The sequence below is a fragment of the Lepidothrix coronata genome, unplaced genomic scaffold, assembly GCF_001604755.1.
Source record: "Lepidothrix coronata isolate B3197 unplaced genomic scaffold, Lepidothrix_coronata-1.0 Scaffold174, whole genome shotgun sequence".
In the NCBI taxonomy this organism is placed as follows: Eukaryota; Metazoa; Chordata; class Aves; order Passeriformes; family Pipridae; genus Lepidothrix; species Lepidothrix coronata.
In genome coordinates, this window is record NW_016690354.1 from 690,284 (window position 1) to 711,264 (window position 20,981).

Here is a 20,981-nt window from a genome sequence, read left to right on the forward strand (position 1 = left end):
CACCTTTCATTTTGCCAGGTTTAAGAGTCTCTGCTATGGGTTGTTCTTGAAAAACTTTTTCAGGAAGTTTTAAAATCAAATGCATGTACATATGTATCCCTAAGTATATGAATATAAGGGTCTATGTATGTGTATGTGTGTGTATTTGTCTTCATATGGGCTCTAATTAATATTCAAAACTCACTGTGGATTTTTGGCAAAAGTTGATGGCTTAGTGTGTTTCACTTTTTAATTTTCTTCTACGGGTGTTTGTGTGATTTTGAAATTATCTTTCTTAAGAACCAAACCCACAGTGTATCCACAAGTTGTGCTTACTGCTGCAAACAAAGCAGACTCATTCTTCACTGCCTGGTGTCAGAATATGTTGCAAAGCATGTTAAAATATTTATGTAAGTGCGCATTTAAGGGTTATGGCACATCTGGCACTGGCTGGACACTTCTCTGCATGATGTCTGTGCATGGTTTTGGCTTCTCACAGACTTGCACCTTGAGAACGGTTGTGCAATTTGTGCTGACTCAGATGTATCTACGTGCAGTGAACAAATACGTACGTTGAAAGGCGAAAGTAATCTACTTTCCTTCCAGCCACTGGTAATGCACTGCCTGGCTTCCTCAAGAACTTGGTGCAGATCTACCCACCTGTAATACAATGTCGTTTCTCCTACGGTGCCCTAACAGCTTCTTCTGGGTGCTGTCGAGGCACATTAGCTTGCATCACCTCAACACTGGAAATTCATTCAAGACATTTTTCTGGGCTCTCTGGTGGCCGCTGTTTGGAATAATCCTACTTTGCTCTCCAGCACATTCTTCTGTCTTTAAAATTGGACTGCTTGGACCCTGGAACTGTGACCCCTTCTTTTCCAAAGCCTTTCCCCATGTGGCTGCCAGGTTAGCTGTGGGACGAATAAGCCAAGATCCTTCACTAGATCTTGGCCACAGGCTGGATTATGTGATCCTGCAAGAAGAATGTGAGGCACCAAGAGCTCTGGTTAGATTCATTGACTTTGGAAAGCTTTCCTCAGCTTTCATAGGCCCTCTGAACCCTGGCTTCTGTGAGGTGGCTACACATTTAGGGGCAAACTGGAATAAAGCTATCTTCTCATGGATGTGCAACAATTATAAGCTGGATTCCACCATCCACCACCCTGCATTTGCAAGGACTCTGCCCTCTCCAACACACGTTTTGTTTATGGTAATGAAATATTTTAACTGGGCTCATGTTGGAATCATTGCGTCCAGTGAGGATATTTGGATGTACACAGCCAACGAGTTAGCAACTGCACTCAGGAGCCAGGGGCTACCTGTAGGCATTGTTACACATGTGCATAAAGGAGAAAAAGGCATTGAAGACACCTGGAACAAGATTAAAGAAGTTAATGACGTTAAAAGTAAGTGCTTTAAGTCTCATTCTCTTTCTTTTTTTTTTTAATTATTATGATTTTCTCTACAGTGGCACTGCATTGTTATAGTTTAGAGAATGGAAAATTTAAAGTGGTTTAAATCAAGAAGAACTTTACCTCTAACCTTAATGGAGCCAGGTCTTCACGTACAAGAGCGCTGGACATTTTGTGTTTGATGAAGATAGAGCAAAATAGTCTCCTACAACATGAAAGATTAGTTCCAGCTTATCTGAAAAAAATGATACTTAGTAGAGGGTTGTCCGTGCTTGACTTGTGTAAAGAGTAGTTTATAGGAAGGTTTTATATTAATAATGATTTGTATTCTGGATTATCAAAAATCTCACCCTTTGACACTGTGTCCTTGTTGCCTGTGTTCAGTGAAGATATCAGAAGTGAAATTCAGTGTTATGTAACAGTCTACTAAAGCAGTGGAAGGACTCTGACACACAGCTTGTAGTAAAGAACGATCTTCTCTCTGTTGAGAAAATGGGTGGGGGGAAAAGTCCTGTTTTTCTGGTTCAGAGCCTCGTTAGGAAATCTGTGATGGAGCTCTGATCCTGGATGTACACATCTGTAGTCATCATTGGGACTCCAGTGAGGATGCATTTTAGCTGACTTTGGATTTTACATCAAAGAATAACAAGGGTAGCAAAATGCTGTCTAACTTCAAGTTTTATCAGTACTCAAATCTGTGCTTGAGACCAAATCCACCTTGGGTGGGTTCATCTCCTCACCATCACAGCTCTCCATGTGAGTTACAGATGATGGGCTCCTTTCATAATAAATGGAGAGAACCAGTCCCTTTTCAAATATCATTCATTTGACCAACTTAAGCTCTCTGCTACAGTATGGGATGAACCACTGTCAAGAAGTACAGGTTTCTTTCCTGTAATTCAGAACCCTGAAAATACTCTTTTTCATTTTAGCTTCTACTTTTCCAAGGACACTTTTTCCCCTAAAAAGAGACTACAGCTACTCTAGGGATCCTGCTCTCTCCTGGTTTAGTAGCCATCAGGTCTCCTTTGCAACTTTCCTTTACACCATTGCCCTATTTTTCTTCTCTCGTTGACTTAGTCTTGAGATGCTATCTTGGATCAAATATCAGGAGTGGTTCCTTTCCTGAAGGCCCAGTGAGCACCCAGGAAAGCCTGTTAAACAGATACACCTGTATTTCAATTCTCCCACCAGACATGGGGACATTGGCTCCATGGCATTTTGCGGGCAAAGACACAGACTTTGTGACAGTCAAGCATGAACCAGATGTTTAAACACAACACAGTGTCCAACCTAAAATCTGTATATTTGGTGACAAGGTGAATGGGTGGAGGTTGGACATTGCTTGCAAAGGTGTGGTGTCTGTCAGCTCAGGGCACACAGAGGGAAAGCTCAAGTCTCATGGTCACTGACAACAATGACCATAACTACCCATCATGTTAACCCGTGCCTCACTTCTGTCAGAATTTCTCTCCATTCTTTCTTCTTTACAGCTCCAGAAATATGTACTACTCACAACCTTCTTTACTAGATATTGCAGACCTCCAAAGGCTGAACAAAACAGGTGTAGCTCCCAGCTTCCCTGACACATAACATAGGAATCTGACCTGTAGTAGTCAGGAGTAGAGTAGTTCAGACAGCTCTTTTATTGGGAGGGGAGGGAGCTATTTTGTGTTGAAAACCCCTCATAGATTAACAACACTCTCTGCTGTCCTTGTGTTCCAGTTATAGTCCTGTGCATGCATTCTGTTCTCATCGGAGGGGAGGAACAGGCCACCTTACTTACAAAAGCTCTGGAAATGGGACTAGCAGATGGAAGATACATCTTTGTTCCATATGACACTTTACTGTACAGTCTTCCTTACCAAAACAACTCATTCAATGTCTTTGATAATGACAGCAAGCTCCAGAAAGCATATGATGCTGTGCTGACTATCACACTGGAGTCTGGAGAAAGGACTTTCTATGATGCATTCAGGGAAGCTAAAGAAAGTGGTGAAATAACCAGGGATTTGGAAGCCACACAGGTAAATATTCTTTCTCTTGGGCTTTTCTGGGACCTGTCAACAAGAGACATGAGACAAGCAACCATGGCTAGGCTTCACAAACGAAGATTTGGGAAGGGCTCTACCCACATTTGTTACAAGCACGCTGGTGGCTAAAAAAGCCAATACAAGATAGGCATGTCCGGTTGCAAAAGGCACAGCAGAAGGACTCCTGAGGTGGTATCAGCAAGACATGATTCTTTCTGAGTTGTCTTTTCTCCTTGAGAGTGATCCTGCATGTGTTCTCAAAGGAAGCAGCAGTTTTATAGATAGAAGCAATAGTCATAGAGAAAGCACAGGGGAGAGTCAACCCAGACTGCATGCTTTCATTTTTTAGTGTAGCGTTTTGAGGCAGGTTGTGGTAAATTTCAGCTGAACATCAGGCTCAGAGTCTGGGCTTTTACCATCCTAAAGCAATTTTGCATGGTTTTAAAAATATTTTGAAATTGTATTTTGGGAAGCAACCATAGGAAAAGACAGGTGTTCAAAGTCATGCAAATATTGAGTCTATCCAGAGCTACCTTCGACCTGAGATTCTTCAAACCCTTTACTCTCAGAGCCTTAATGCTCAGCTGTCTCAGTACTTGAGTTTACAACTTAGCCAGTGGGACAATATTTTGTCACAAACCTCAAACTGGAGGTTGGGAACAGTCTATCCTGACCTCAATTTCTCCATGTATTTTTAGGTTTCTCCACTCTTTGGAACAATCTATGATGCTATTTACTTCATGGCAATGGCTATAGACAGTGCCCGGAAGAAAGGAGGCAGAGCCTCCGGAGCTAACATAGCTGAACACACAAAAAACTTCAGTTTCCCTGGATTTACTCACCAGGTAGAGACAGACAGCTGTGGGAAGGGGCTCAGCAACTATGTGATACTGGACACAGATGGTCATGGAAACCAGCTTTTCCCAACCCACATGCTGGACATGTCTTCAGACTCTGTGTTGTCCTTAGGCCAGGCCATCCACTTTCCCAATGAAGTTCCACCCAAGCCAGACTCCAGCTGTTGGTTTGATCCAGATGTTCTCTGCACTGAAGGTAAGGGGGAAAAAAAACCAAAAAAAGTGTCAAATGGCATTGAGTATCATTTCTTTCAACTTTTCTCTCACTCCAGGTGGTTACCCCTTTAGATCAGAACTCTCCAACAAGAAAAGTCTAAATTCAAGAAATTAATATAAAGATGTCCAGTCATCATCCTGTTCGTAATGGGAATTATATGCAGAGATACCATCACTGATCCAAAAGACTCTTTTATTGCTTGTTAGTCATAGAATCATGGAATCATTAGAGCTGGAAAAGACCTCTAAGAGCATTGAGTCCAACCATTAATCTATTATTTCCAAGGCCACCACTACCATATCCCTAAACACCACATCTACACATTTTTTGAGCAGTTCCAGGGACATTAATCCCATCACTTCCCTGCGCCAATAAAGTTGTTGCCACTCTACTGTTGTGGTGTGCTTGAAGGGGTTTTCTGGGTCTAACAGTCAATATCTGCCTATTTTAATAATAACCATTATATACCCAGCACTATGTCCCTGTCCTTCTGAGGGATAGGGCACTAAGAGGATTTGCCCGGAAGACAGTCTTAGAGAGCTGCTCAACAGCAGATGCTTTCACCACCTCTCCTGTTAACCCAGCTTTTTTATCCAGTTGTGGCATTAAGGACATCAGAGCTCACCTCTTCAAGAAAAAATGATAATTATTACTCAAAATAGTCTGAGTCACTGTGGACAACAGAGGTAGTAAACAAAGGCGTAGGGGCCAAGATATTTGTTCTGCTTCCCAGATTGGTAAGATTGGGCACTGTTTTTACTTATTGTTTTTAGTTTGAGGCAACTGTGGTGCAGTTTTAAAGTCACGGGGAAGCCAAAATCTCAGGGTAGGATACGTAGCCTCCTCTTGACATATTTACTTATAATATTAAGCATTTACACCTGCTCCAGGATATGACTGAAACAGACAAAATTAACCACATCTACAGAATACTTCATTCAGTAGCTGAGAAAAACATTCCCTTTGGCTCAGCCATAGCTGGTTTAAATCAGTGTCACTCTATGAAAATTTGAGATACACTGATCTTACAGCAGCTGGCAAGCTATAGAAGAGATAAATATAATACTATCATAGATCTAATTTTGCACTGCTACTAGGAACTATGTAGCAATTTAGCATCCTCTTCCAGTCTATGGAAAAATCCCACTGATTTTCAGGGAGATCAGATTTCATGTTCACACCTTTACAAAAATATAAAGCTCTAGGCATTTGTCAGTGAAACTTTATTATTATTACTAATATTTCAGAGACTGAATTTTATGACTAAAATTAAATCCAGGACTCACTCTGGCTTTTGAAGTTAGGGTTGGAGGGGGATTTGATGTGAAGTTGTCAGGCTGCTGTGGTTCCTAGCTCCAAGTTCACCTGGAGTGGGGCTGTGTTGCTGTTCCCAGTACGTGGACATACACACACACACACATACACACTGCAGAGACAACAAGTCACTGATAAGAGTAACAGATATAAGAGAGCAGTGTTTTTAGAGGCACCACACCTACAACCAGGATTGCAGACAACATAAATGGCCCCATCCTGTTCTCATGCTCCACATAATTAGGCTCCAAGCTTGCTACCAGATCTCACAGCCCCAGCTCCTGCAGACTTACAAACGCACCCTCTGGTAGATGGTCCCAACCTAAATTCCCTAATAGCCAGCTATCAAACCCTTTGATCTCTGCAGGAGGTGACTTCAGACTTGTGATTTCTCACGGGTTGCAGGCTCCAGGACTCATCTTACCTGTTCGTTTGATCAGTGTGAAGTCTGTAAACATCACGCGCAGTCAGACAGCACACTCACCCAGAAAAAAAAAAAAAGAAGGAGTAGGGGTTAAGAAGAAGGTAGGACAGATTGTGATGATCAGGTGCAAGGTTTGCCTGGAAAAAAGGCACAACATGGTTAAGTGTAACCAGCATCCCCATCCTCTCCCATACTTGACCATCCCTGACTCACCCTATCTGTTCCTTTCCCCATTTTTGCCCTTCCATCTAAAGATCCCATAAGAAGTTTCACATAGTCCCACAGTTCCCTTAAAACATTCCCTAACGACTTTAACACAATCCCACAAGTTCCCTCAAGTATGCCATAAGTTTGCTGTTTCCCATGAGCTCACGATAACCTTGCTTTCACTTCTAATTAATTATAAAGATCTGTTTGAGCTTCCTCAGGGCTTTGTATGGTCCCTGCAATGCCCCATTCATCACTGACATGAACTCTCTGGTGTTCGGTAGTGCCTTTGCTATCTCTCATTCCTCAGGGTTTGTTTATCTGGCTATTTTTTACTTTTCTTGTCCTTTCAGTGAGTGTATGGTTCACTGCAGTGAATGTTGTGCTCTGACTAGCTCTCATTCTCATCAAATCCTGTTTCAGTGAATAAAATTAGATGGACTTTGGATGTTTTTTAGCTGATTAAGTGTCTTCACATCTGTAATGATGTGAAACTGTTCCTCTACTTCAGCAAGGGACACGATCAGGGAGAGACCCTTTGGTACTCCTTGATTTTGTGCACTGCATTTCAAGTACCACGTTGCATAAGGGTCCTCTAAAGAATGATCAAGCACTTGTAGGTTATTCTAGGCAATGATAACAAACAAAAGAACTTCTCTTGGATTCTTTCTCAAAGGAGATTTGTTCAGACAGCAGTCTCTGGGGGCTACCTAAGGAAGTTTAGGAGACAGGATCAGTAAAAAACCCTGATTAAATACAAGAAGAGAGCATTACCAAACTCCAAATTATTCCTACCACATTGTGGTCTGGGTTACAGATTCTCTCTGAAAATGTTAGAAGGCCATGAAGGGATGTGAGATGGGAATTTTATACCTTCATCACTGGTTTGTCCAGGAGGCATTCCCTGCTTTGTCCAGCAAGAAAACCAACTCACAGCAGTGTGGCTGGGCTATTCAAAGCTCATTCTCTCTTTAAAAATAAGTTTCTTAGCAAGTGACCACAGCCCAGAGCACTGGGTTTCCTGCAAATCTGCCTCTAAGTGGGTCCAATCCTTCCTTCTCCATGTATGTAGCATTGTGCAAGACCTTTATGTGATGTATTCTAGCTTTGCATTAACACCATTCCATCTAGAGGGGAACATTTTGGCAGGTCCTTTGCCTGCCTGGAATGAACACTGGGTTGCTGTCACCCACTCTTATGAGGATCACAACAATCTGACTTTGTCCATGCTTGAAGAACAAAATGTGTCCTGCAAGCCAACTTGGTGTGGTTTTGCTCATTCCTGTATTCAAGGTGAGCATCTTCTGGAGAAAGGTATCTGTGTCTCCACTGCACTGTGGTGAAGTAAAACCTTGGTCTGCATCCACACTGTCTGCAAAGTGGAGAAATGGGCGTGAAGTATCCACCCCACAGTGCACAGATTTCTTCTCAGATGAAGGTATCCAGGGCTAGATCCAGGCTGGAGCATGAAAACAGAGTGACTTTTTTTACAGAATCATAACATCATAGAATCACAGAACGGTTTGTGTTGGAAAAGATCTTCAGATATTACCAAGTCCAACCTCACCTTTTATGGAGAGGAACACCTTTGACTAGAATAATAAAATAGTTTGGATTGGGAGGGACCTTTCAAGGTCATCTAGTCCAACCCCACACTAGACCAGGTTACACAAAGCCCCACTGAGCCTGGTCTTGAATGCTTCCACAGATGGGGCAGCCACAGCTTCTATGGGCAACCTGTTCCTGCATATGTGTGAGAACAGTCAAAGCCTGGGGATCTACCCTGAACCAGGAAAATTTCAGCTAAAATACTCTGTCTTTTCTGAAATGGACACCACTTTTCAAAAATGTCTTCAGTTTTCACTGGGAAGGTCTAGGTTTCAGAGGTTGCAGATAGGCCTGTGATTTAGGTGCAAGTGTGACATAAAGTCATGAACCTTTTATTAACCCAAATTTCTCCATGTTTGTTTGCATTTGTAGATCTCTGAATACAAACAGAATAAAATAGAAAAATCAGAAGACAGAAAAGGCAGACACAGCAAACAGCTCCCCCTGGAATTCAGCTCATTCACTCATGTTGGCTTCCCTTAGCTCTCTAGTAAACACACTCATGAGCAAAGTATCTGTCTCCAGTGCTTTCTGTCCATGGAATGTTGAGGAGAACATCAACATTCTGCTCCTCCTCTTCTGCTCTTTTCAGCATTAGAAATCTGAAGCAGAGAATGAAAAATCCCAGATGGGCCAGTAACTCACAGTGGCCATAAGTTTGGTACCACATGATAAAGATTTGTCAGCATTTCAGTTCCTGGAGTGAAAAGGGTCAAATGTTAAAAAGTTATGAACTTTGCAGAAACTTTCTCTAAAACTTAATATTTTCCTGTGAAAATATTATTTACTTGAAGAAAAACTATTTTTCCACTGATCCAAGGCTCTAAGTCTGGTTTAGGTAAAAAAAGTGCATGGAAATAAATAATTAGAGCAGTTGCAGTCTCGTGTAAACAAAGTCAGTAAGTATTTGTGTATTCACAAGTTAACATTGCATAAAAATTTTCTTTTGGCATTCTCCTGGCTGAATATTTGACTTTGTAATCTAATGGTCTGATATTGATGTTTTTAATATTGCTGCCTAAATCAAAATGATTTTCTAATTCACTGATTCTTTTCTCCCCTTTGCACAGGGATTGAGCCTGAAGTCATTACGTTGGGAGTAATGCTGATAGTTGCCCTGGTAGTGTGTGCTGTGGGCCTGGCTTCTCTCATCAGGTGAGGTTTGCAGCACATATTTGAGTTGGTGCCATTTTTAACTTCTGGGGGGGGCTCATGCTTTAACCAGCAGTTTAGACCATGCACACAAAGCAGGTGTGATTGTGCTCTCTGCTCTCCAGCCACAAACCACTTCATATTTATGGTGGGTTGACCCTGGCTACATGGGAGGCATCCGCCAAATCCACTCTATCTCTCCCTTCTTCAGCTGGACAGGGAAGAGAAAATATAACAAAAGACTCATAGGTCAAGATAAGGGCAGGGAGAGATCATTCACCAATTACCACAACGGCCAAAATGGAGTTGACTTGGGGAAACTAAATTTATTACCAGTCGAATCAGAGTAGGATAATGAGAAATAAAATCAAATCTTAAAATCAGCTTCTCTCCACCTCTCCCTTCTTCTCAAGGCTTCACTTTGCTCCTAAATTCTATACTTTGTCCCCACCAGTGGCACAGCAGCCAGGTAATGGGGACTGTGGTCAGTTTTTCACACGTTGTCTCTGCCGCTCCTTCCTCCTCAAGGGAAGAACTCCTCACACCCTTCCCCTGCTCCAGCGTGAGGTACCATCCACAGGAGACAGTCCTCTGTGTATGTTAGGAGTTCTTTCTACAGGCCACAGTTCTCCGTGAACTCTTCCAGCAGTCCTTCAGGGTGCAGTCCTTCAGGAACAGGCTGCTCCAGCATAAGTCCCCCACGGGGTCACAAATGTAGCCAGCAAACCTGCTCCAGCATGTGCTCCTCTCTCCACGGGTCTAAGGTACTGCCTGGAGTCTGCTCCAGTGCAGGCTTCTCAAGGGGTCACAGACTTATTTGGGCATCCTCTTGCTCATGGATTGCAAATGGATCTCTGCTCCACTGAGAACCTCCATGAACTGCAGGAATACAACCTGTCTCACCCAAGTCATCACCACAAGCTTGCAGGGGAATCTCTGCTCCATCACCTGGAGCACCTCCTCCCCCTCCTTCCTCCTTGATCTTGGTTTCTGCAGGGCTATTTCTCTCACATATTCTCACTCCACTCTGGCTGAAGTTGCCCAGTTATTTTTTTCCTTCTTAAATATCTTATCTCAGAAGTGCTACCACTGTCGCTGATGGCCTTGACCACCAGCAGGTCCGTGTTGGAGCCAGCTGGCATTGGTTCCATCAAGGAGAATCCCCTCCTTACAAAGGGAAAGGTTCTAGCAGCTTCTCACAGAAGCCACCCTATAGCCCCCAACTACCAAAACCTTACCATGCAAACCCAATACAACTTTACTAGGTGACAGTGGCTTGAGCACTGCAGGCGTTGGTTCTGCAGTCTCAGGAGCAGCCATTTTACTCTTAACACAGTCCAGGCTTGGTAGAAGATTGCAGTCTGTTGCTGTAAGGATTAGCTGGATGATGGGTCTGAAGCATCAGGATGATTATCACTTTGGAAGTGCAAAGGATGGCATATGAACCAAAGACAGGAATCTGCTATGAAAACATGAGGGTGGAGACCAACTCTTTTTCTTACTCCAGATCATTCTTCCCCAATATAATCATGTTTCCTACGCAAGGCTGACCCTCCGTATTTTCTCCATGTACTAAAGAGAAAGAAAATACCTCTAGAGAGGGTTTGGTCCAATTGTTTAGGATGCCTCTTTATTATCATGCTGATTCGTTCTCTGTTTTGAACTGGAGTTCAGATCCCTAATCATTCCCATTGTATAAATATTGGTCTGGGGATGAGACCTTTGGAGCAAATGCAGTAGTCGTCTGGGGAAGGAACTGTTTCCAATAATTGCATAGGTCACACTTGTGTACCAAGTGTGTGTGTGTGTGTGTCCCACTCTATACCCAGGGTAGAAATCAGCCAGAACGGAGTACTTAGTCCAGGAGCTATGGATTGATGTTTGGCAAGGACACTGTGGCCTCTGGAGTAGTCTATCTCTGATTATTGGTGTCTACATGACTGAAAGTAAAATGTAAATAGACTGAAAGTAAAAGGCATTTATTCAGCAGCAATGAGTTCAGCAAAGCAGGGTTCCTAGGTTGTTCCATCCAGCCTTACCTCTCAAATAATTCCCAAATATGTTTTCTCTTCAGTCCTGAATCATCCCTCTGAACCCAGATGATACAAGGCCATCCAGCAAGCAACACCCCAAACAGCTCCCCCACTTCAAGCACACAGATGCTTCTGATAGCATTGCAGGCACTGAGGAGGTTGCCTCCATCCACCCACACTTTGAAACCCAGCTCTATTCCCTGGCTACCAGCCTCTACAATTAAGTAAACAGAAGACAATCTTTCTGCCTACTCTATTTGTAAGCTCTTCCACAAGTACCATGATTGGGACGGCTCAGTCATGAGTAAAGATGTATGGCCATCTGCACAGCAAGAAAAAAGTCCAGCATGACTCAGATAATAATTTTTATTAGGAAAGGGCATATCTAGAACTAAATCTAAACCACACCATAGTCTGTGTTTAAATGTGAAAGCTCTGGTCCTAGCTCTGCCAGGGGTCTGCTGCATGACCTCCAATGAGTCACTCTACTCTCTATGCTTAGCTTTCGGCAGAGGGATGCTTTCCTCCATGCTTGTGGGAAAGGATGTGATTGATCAAGCAAGATTTTTCAGGTGGACCAGTGTAAGATACATAAGTTATGAGTTTTTTGCATGAATATGAGTTGGGTGGCTTGGGACAGTGTGGTTAGAGAAAGATTATAAAAACATCGTCCCAGGTAAAGCCTGTGGTTACATGGATAAGGCTCCCTCTGAGCCCCAGGAAACTCTCTGTGCTCCTGTAAAACGCCCCAAATGGTACATGGAGTGGAAAAATGAATTGTGGTGATGCGGGGGTATTTTATGGAATGGAGTTCTTCTATAGTAGAGTTAGCAAAAGACATTCTACAGTCCATCTTCTCAGAATCACAGAATAGTCAATACCAGAGTATATTCTGAGTTGAAAGGGACCCACAAGGAACATAGAGTCCAACTCTCACTTGAATGGCCAGGTGAAAATTGAAACCACAATCTTGGCATTATTAACACCATGCTCTAGCCAACTGAGCTAATCTCAGTGTCAGAAAAGTCTTAGGGGAGTGCAGAGCTGACACCTGCTTTAGTGTTAACAAAGTTCCTTAAACAAGAAAGTGACACTGAGGGCAATAGGGAAGCATTTCCTTCCCTTCTCTGCTCCTGCTTGGGGAGCTTTTGACTGTCTAATAGATATAGTCTGCTTTGTGCTCAGTGTTAGACCTTGATGTCCATTGAAACAGTGGGTTTAAAATGATGAGGTGTGATGTCACATGTGCCATACTGCTCATCCCATATAGCTTTTCCCTCTGTGTAACCTTGTGATCATTACAAGAGCATATCTTCCTCTGTGCTTCATACAACACAATACTGCAATGTATATACTCTGACAGCATATTTCAACAGTAACTTGTGTCCAGACAGCTTTTATACATTACCCACAATTCAGCATCGATTCCTAAGAAAGGCTGGTGTGTCTGAGAGTGGTTTGCTCACCAGCCAGGCCAGTTGGACTAATGAAACCTATTTTTGTGTCCTAATGGAGGATGATTTGGGATATGACAAATAAAACTGAGCAAAACAAAATATGCATTACACACACATCCAATTAATATTTGTAACCAGATTAAATCAAGTTGTCTATTTGTGATCACACCATTTTAGGTGGTATCTTTTGTAGTCTGTGAAATGGATAACTCTTGATTCAGGGGATTTCAGTCCAAGACAAGGCATTGTCATTTGTCCCCTGGTTTCACCAGTATCCAACCCCATTGCCACACCATGTGGTGTGGTACCTTAAAGACCATGTAGTTCCAACCCCTCTGCTATGGGCAAGGACACCTTCCACTAGACCAGGTTGCTCAAAGCCCCATCTAACTTGGCTTTGAACATTTCCAGGGATGGTGCTGCCACAGCTTCTCTGGGCAACCTGTGCCAGTGCCTCCCCACCTTCACAGTGAAGAATTTCTTCCTAATTTCTAATCTAAATCTGCCCTCTTTCAGTTTGAAGCCATTTCCCCTTGTCCTGTCACTCCATGACCCTGTCCAAAATTCCTCTCCAGCTCTCTTGTATCCCCTTTCGGCACTGGAAGGGGCTCTAAGGTTTCCCTGGAGCCTTCTCTTCTCCAGGCTGAGCAACTACAACTCTCTCAGCCTGTCACCACAGGAAAGGTGCTCCAGCCCTCTGAGCATCTGTGGCCTTCTCTGAACCTGCTCTGACAGGTCCACAACCTTCTTATGTTGGGGTCCCCAGAGCTGGAAGCAGTACTGCAGGCAGGGTCTAATACTGCAGGGAAGCCAGATGTGGGGAATTCAGAGGCAGTGCAAACTGGTTGCCTACCTAAAAATGATAACCGTGACTCTCCAAACCTTTCAGGCAGAGTATATTGAACAATCAGCTTTTCAAGGGTCCGAACAAGATAATAGTGACCTTGGATGACCTCATCTTCATCAACCCAGAGTTACATAGAAAGGTAAGTCTTCTACTCGTGAAAGTAATCTGGTGGAACACTAGAACAGGTTTGCTGTGTGGTATTTTCATACCCATGAAGCTCTGTGAAGGTATTCACTTCTCCATGTCATTTTTCCCTGCATATCAGAAAATTTCCCATATGTTGAGTGGTTTTGAGTCTCATATTAGATGTCAGAGCTTTTATGATGATGTAAAACAATATCCTTGATTGTGTTTATTCTAACTGCCAGGGCTTATTCTTTGTTCTTAAGGTTGGATGGTGTACTATAGTGCATGTCCATATAGACAAATCATTCTCTACAATAAAGTGTCTGCATTCAAACCTATTGGAAAATGTTTCTGGTCTGTGCTGGCTCCTACCCAGAGCTGGTGACCTCCTGGGGGATGATCCCATGATTTACTTATCAAGAAATCTGTGGTCCAAGACAGAGCTGGAGTGGAAGTCTATATCCAAAGGTGGTAGCTGTCTTGCACCTGCTTTCCTTGCCTTCCAGAGGCTGACCTTGGACAGTCTGACTGATGCAAACAGCATAGCAGTCAACTGCAGAAGCCTGAAATCTGTAACCCGCTCCTCTTCCTTGAAAAGCACAGTTGCCACCCACGAAACCTCCAATGTGGCTTTGTATGAGGTAGGTAGAGACCTCATGCAGCCTTCTCCCACTGCTTCTGTTCACTGAACTGCTTTAGTGGGAAAATCTTGGGTTACAGTACTGTAGGTCCCAGAACGGGAATTCTGTGAACAGACTCCAAGCATGAAAATAAGTTATTCCCAAGCATGGACTTACCAGTGCTTAAGGTAAGTAAAGGTTGGAATACTCTACCCCAATCCTCACCCTGACACTTGGATTCATGCGGGATGGTGATATTCAACATCCATATGCATTGTCAGGTCTGGTCCCTGTTAGAGAAGTCACCATCTAAAGGCACCATGAAGAACCTTTCTTACAAGACCATCTTTAGCTGGTGACATCTCTAATAAGGAACTTTCTGACAAGACAGCATCCAAATACACAAATAAAGGCTCTCAAATTCCCCTTTGTGCCACTAGGACTGTATGGAGCTTAAGCAGAAGCAATGGCCAAGAATTTTCACCCCGTCCATCAGTTCTTACCTGAAAATACAGCTTTTTGAAAAAATGGCACGGTAACTTTACCTGAAGACGAGCAAGATAAACTGGATCTATCATTAATGACAGAAAAAAGATCTGGCCAGAGTTGCTTTCCTTTTTAATCAATTTATCATTGTTTATCAGATACCAATACACCTTCCAGGCATGAAGTTCTGATCCGGGTGAAAGCCCTGCCTCACCCCTTTCTTGAGGATTTGTGTGAATATTCTTATTCAGGTGCAGTGTAGAAATAATCTACTGCCAAGAACATTAAAAATCCTCAACCACTTTGAAAGTGAAGGATCTGGAATTCATACCTGGGTCCCAATGTTAGCTGTTGCTCAGAGACTTGCTCTGTCATTCATCCACCTGTACTGTGATTAGGGGACTGGAGCATCTCTCTTATGAGGAAAGGCTGAGGGAATTGACCCTGTTCAGCCTTGAGAAGTGACAACAGAGAAGGGACTTCATCAGTGTGTACAAATATCTCAAGGGAGGGTGCCAAGAGGATGAAGCCAGGCTCTTCTTGGTGATGCCAAACAATAGGACAAGAAGCAACGGGAAAAAACTGATGCACAGGAAGGTCCATCTGAACATGAACTTCTTTACTCTGTGAGTTACTGTGCGCTGGGGCAGGTTGTCCAGAGAGATTGTGGAGTCTCCCTCACTGGAGATATTTGAGAACTGTCTGGACACAATCCTGTGCCATGTGATCTAGGATGACCCTGCTTGAACAGAGAGGTTGGACTAGATGATCCATCAGTGTTTATTCCACCCTTACCCATTCTGTGATTCTGTGATTATGGACAGGGAGACTGGGTGTGGCTGAAAAAATTTGAGACGGGAGTGATTCACAATCTGCGGCAAAGCTCCACCAGCATCTTAAGGAAGGTAGGAACAGGAGATAAAGAGATGTGTGGAGGGAAGGTTTCTCTGGGGGGACTTTTGCAGCTTCAGGGTGTTCTTATTCTCCTTGTCTCCTGTTTATCCATTGAATCCCACATCATGGTTGTCAATGAGTCTTGTCCAATCTGGTAGAATGGACCATGCATGACTGCATCTGACAAACTTACCAATGATCAATATGTCAGAGTCAGCAGTTTGCAAAACCTCACCCAGGACCTGCCACTTCAAAGCTGGTACAATGCTAAATGTACGATGAATCCTCCAAATGACCTTGCCTGCAAAGGCAGAGTGGTTTGGGGGAGCTCATCCCTGTGCGATGTGAGGCACTGGTAGACACTTTCATGTATTATATGTTGACAGTGTGACACAGAAACAGTTTTGCATTTTTCTGGTATTTGCTTTGTGTCTCCATCCAAGATGCCTGTTAGAAGTTGACTTTTAGTCTTAAATCTTATTACTGTTGCCAAATGACAAGAAAATATATTTATTTTCCAAACCCAAGGCCATTAGTTTTTGACAGCTATCACTGACATAGCAGTGGCATTTTAACGCATATAAATACAACAAATTTACCAGGTCATGTCTCCAGAGGCAGTGTTGACAGATAACTTTGGACCCTCTAGTATGGAATTGCTTTCCAAATCAGACCAGACCCAGAGCAAGATGCCACATGCTGAACTCAATCTACCCCAGCAAAGCCATTTTGGCCTATTGAAAGATTCAATCTGGCCTGTCTAAAGAGAAAACAAATTTCTGTTCAGTTTGCTTTTGATATCTTTCTTTCTTTGTCTTAATGGATAGACAAAGGAAAGCAAAGCTTGAAAAGAGCACTGAGTAGCCAAAAATAACCATCAAAAAGATTGTTTGCTTCCCCATCCTTATATGTAAGGCTGTTTGGGAGTACAAGAGTGATAAGGACATCTAATGATATGAAGAAGCTGCTAAGTAGATGTCTGGCTGACTTGGACTAGCTGTGATTCACTGTCTTGTTTCAGATGAAAGATCTGCGTCATGAAAATGTGAATCTGTTCCTGGGCTTTTTCTCTGACTGTGGCATCTTTGCCATAGTGACAGAGTACTGCTCCCGAGGAAGCCTGGAGGACTTGCTGAGAAATGAAGATATGAAACTGGACTGGATGTTCAAGTCCTCTCTTGTGATGGATCTAATTAAAGTAAGTCCATTACTCCTGCTGAGGCATGATCTGCATGTGACTTTTATATTGACAGAGCTATTTGATCCAGAACTTTGGGATTTTTATAGTAATGCAGGGAAAACCAATGTGAATGTAATTATACCGATACACAGCATCTTTAATGGAGAACTCTTACCCTTATTTTGTTGCTATCTGAGAGAGGTTAACTATTTCAGGTAACAGGACTACAGCCACACAGCAGGATAAGAAGTTAAAACTACACATCAGGCTGTAACTGATCACCTAGAACAAAGAATTTTGTGACAAATTCATACTTTTCAAAGGCCCTATCTTATTGGAAATCAGAAATGCATCCACCATAGAACCAGTGTCCATCCCCTGCCACAGGATATCTGCACATATGGTCACTTTAGTAGAGTGTTCGCATCCTTCCAATCATGTCCCACGTGTTTTCATCCCATAATGGTAAACTACTAATCTGGGACACACAGTGTTCAGAGGGTAGATTGCCAGAACAATTCTTGCAGCCTGTGATCCACCTTCTGAACCTCCTGCAGGGAGCTGGATAAGGGCATCCAGCTCTTCATGGTTTCCTTTGACCTAACCATTGAGTACTACTTGTGCCCGCTTTCTTACTCTTGCCTAAAAATGAGACTTATGAATGCACCGAGTCCTAGGGCTACAGAGGGAGGCATCTGACTGTTCCTAAAACTGTCAGACCTTTCCAATATTACTTGAGGGTGCAGACAACCTAGTTCATGTTCCTAATCCATTTCTGAACCTCCCCCGTAGTTTATTGGTTTGACCATGACTGCATTTGACATAAAGTCAATGCTGTATCTGATGCCATCTAAGGTGACAATCTGGCTTGGTGTCTCTGAATGCTGATTAATAATATAAATCCTAAGGAACAGCCTTGGGTTTTTTCTGTGTTTCATAGGGAATTAGATATTTGCATCACCGAGATTTTGCCCATGGACGTCTCAAGTCTCGTAACTGTGTTGTGGATGGCCGGTTTGTGCTGAAGATCACCGACTATGGTTATAACGAGCTCTTAGAAGCACAGAAATGCCCCTATATTCAGCCATCCCCAGAAGGTAGGTGACATGAGGAAATATTCTTTTCGGAAATATTTTTCCACTGATTTAACAAATGTTTGTCCTAATACAATTTCAGGCCAGTGGCCACATAAGGATTTACATGCTCAATCTCATGACATCTTGTTTCCTGTATGTCATTGTTATATGAAAGGATAAGCTAAGTTTTTTTTCAGACTTCCTAAACGTGAATAACAGAGTGTCATTGTAAGGAAAATAGATTTTATTGTAAGTTGTGACAGAATGTAAGCTTATTGCAATTGGAGAAGGATTTAACTGTCCCTGAAATCTTAACAGTACTGAATTTCTGTGACCAATAGAATTGGCTTCACATACTTAGACCCAGCCCTATATTTGAAGTTTTACACTAACCCACATGCAAAGACCCTTTTTGTTAAAAGAAGCTATCGGAAACACAAAATTATGCAGATGTCTTTGAAATAGGTCCTCTACACACCAGTTACCAAAGGCTATCTCATGAGAATCCCACCACTTAGGAAGAACATCTCATGGGACCAGGTCTGGAGACTTTGACAGGATTTCTTTCACATGCCCCTTGTTTTGGGATTCCTCTGATATCTCAATTTATTCTTGAAACATGGTTTCAAGTAGTAGGTAGTGTTTTGATCCTTCTGTTGTGGGATTTGATGCTTAAGCATTTCCAGTGTCTCAGATAGGGCAGTTACCAGATAGAAGACCTTCTCCTCTCTTACAGAAGTTAAACATATTCGCAGTAGTTGAAATGTTCATTATTTTCATTATTCAGAATGCACAGTTACCAGGGTAATAATAGCACAGTTTCAAGATTAATTTCTTGATGAGGCTGGATGTGTTTTACAGCTGTGTTCCTCATCACTTGAACTATTGGATTACAAAGACTGATTGTGCTTCAGATTGTCACAAACTGCTTTTGCAGAAACTACTTTCATCTAAGAAGTACTACAGAAATAATGGTATTAATTGTTTGCTTTTTAAAAGAGCAACAACAGTAACAAGAAATCCAGGCTTCAGTGCCAACATTTTGTCTCAAAGATATTTTAAATTAAAAAAAAAAATAGTTAAACCTTTTGGCAATGGTGAGATGACTTCTTATGCTGAAGTTCAAGGCTGCTGTTATGTGATAAAATTTGTTGGTATTGAACCTTTTTTTTAAAATGTAGAGTGAAATCTGGAAAATTCAATTTTTTTGTCAGGATGGAAGTTTAATATTTCTAATACATCACAAGAAGTAAAAGATTTGGTCCAGTAAATAATGAAGGACTTTCCAACCTTTCCTCAAATTACTGAAATAAGGTATTCCTTTAAGCACTTACTTTGCAAGAGTCTGAGATCAAGTGTAAGAAACGTGATGCTCTGGAATTTTTTAGAATTGCTCTGGACAGCTCCTGAGTTACTGAGGGACCCAGACATGCGCAGAAAAGGCACATTCAAAGGGGACATTTACAGCTTTGCAATCATCCTACAAGAAGTGGTTGCTCGGGGTCCACCATACTGCACATCAGAACTCTCAGCTGAAGGTAGGCAACAGTATATTTTTAAGGCTTTGGACAGAGCACTCAGAAAAAGTCTGGTCAAGCCCCTGGGCTAAAACATTAATATGGAAATAATGTATCAATCTCATGACTTTTGTCAGTGACAAAAGCTTGTTTTCAACAGTATATCCATAATAAAAATCAAACTGTGTAGTTCTGATCACAGCCTTGGGGCTCTGGGTACCCCTCAAGAGGCTTCAGGGTCGGCCTCAGTCAGGCCACTGCAGCACCTCCATTTCCCTGTCCAAACTCCGACTTTTTGCAGTATGGGTTGAAATCTGATGGTATAATTTTCCATAGCTTCCCACTCCTTAACTTCCCATTTGACAGTCCATTTTTATGTGCATAACGGGGGTTGAAGTTTTTGAGCTGGACTCCTTGCCAACATTCTATTTTGTCCACCTGCCCATCGATTTTTCCTTAATTCTTCCCCCTTTAAAGAGGTTCTCTCTTCAACAGAGTTTGAAGTGATATGTCATAACCTTTTACTTATATATAAAGTGACTTGGGAACTATTCATTGGTGCAACCATGTTGTGCATGCATGGAAAGAGTAAAGTCACTGCAGTCTGGGTCACGTCACAAGCAGTTGAACAGGGAGGGACTGAGAACAATCTAAATTGAGCTGATTCTAGTGACAACCTGTTCTTAACATGTTTTAAGCTGGGTGGTCACCAAATAGGGTATGGCCATTCAGTATCTGCCACTTCAGTGCCTGAAAAAACAGGGCCTCGACCTTGTTGCGCCTGAAGATGCTACAACAATGCAATGACAATGATGATTATGATGTATCCCACCCTGCAAATCAGAGCTGGACCTATGATATAGCCTATGATGTAATTAGCTCTTGTCTCCTGCAGAATCTCCAGCAGATATGAACACAGTTCAGTCCAATTTCCAGCTTGATAAAATGATAGATCTCTACTCGTTGCGTTTTAATCCTCAAGGGGCTTTCACTTCCCTTGGCTGCCTGTCGACTTATTTGGGCCAGGTGCTTCGATTAGTTCATTTGGTGGAGACTGGTGGGATGAACCAAAGAGCCTTAAAGTAAACTGTCAACACTGAAAAGCTTTGGGTACTCAAAGCAACAGCTGTGGAAATGCAGAGCTCCTGCCAGAGAGAGTGGTTTTCTCTCCATTTGACTGCTCGGCACTACACAAAATGAAACTTCCAAATAAAATAACTTTGGTGGGGTTTTTTTTAGGGACTGACTTCTCAGTGCTTAAAAGCCCAAGCCCAGTTCCTTACTAGTCTCATTTCACCTCTAGATTGGGAGTAATTTCCCAGATGTTTTGAACCCAAACTCTCCCCCTTAATATTGTTTCCACTGTCTCCATTCGCATAACCTCCTACATACTGGTTACCAGCTAACCATGAAGTGTCAGAGGCTGCTATTCTTCCTGTCTGGGCTCAGCCATAAACCTCTGCTGTTTTAGAAGACTGCCAATCCTAGTGGAGAGTCAGAGGGAATTTCATTAAACACACGCCTGCAGGCTCACACATC

General features: G+C 42.5%; 1 protein-coding gene across 1 annotated transcript in view; it reads left to right on the top strand.

Moving 5' to 3' along the window:
• Positions 1–649: 649 nt before the first annotated feature.
• Positions 650–20,981, top strand: part of GUCY2F (guanylate cyclase 2F, retinal) — a 40,741-nt gene continuing 20,409 nt past the window's right edge. Inside the window, 10 exon segments of the mRNA XM_017830070.1 lie at positions 650–1,388; positions 3,120–3,421; positions 4,126–4,480; positions 9,125–9,209; positions 13,586–13,682; positions 14,176–14,310; positions 15,600–15,680; positions 16,691–16,867; positions 17,790–17,946; positions 19,314–19,463. Coding sequence (XP_017685559.1) covers positions 650–1,388; positions 3,120–3,421; positions 4,126–4,480; positions 9,125–9,209; positions 13,586–13,682; positions 14,176–14,310; positions 15,600–15,680; positions 16,691–16,867; positions 17,790–17,946; positions 19,314–19,463 — 2,278 coding nt within the window.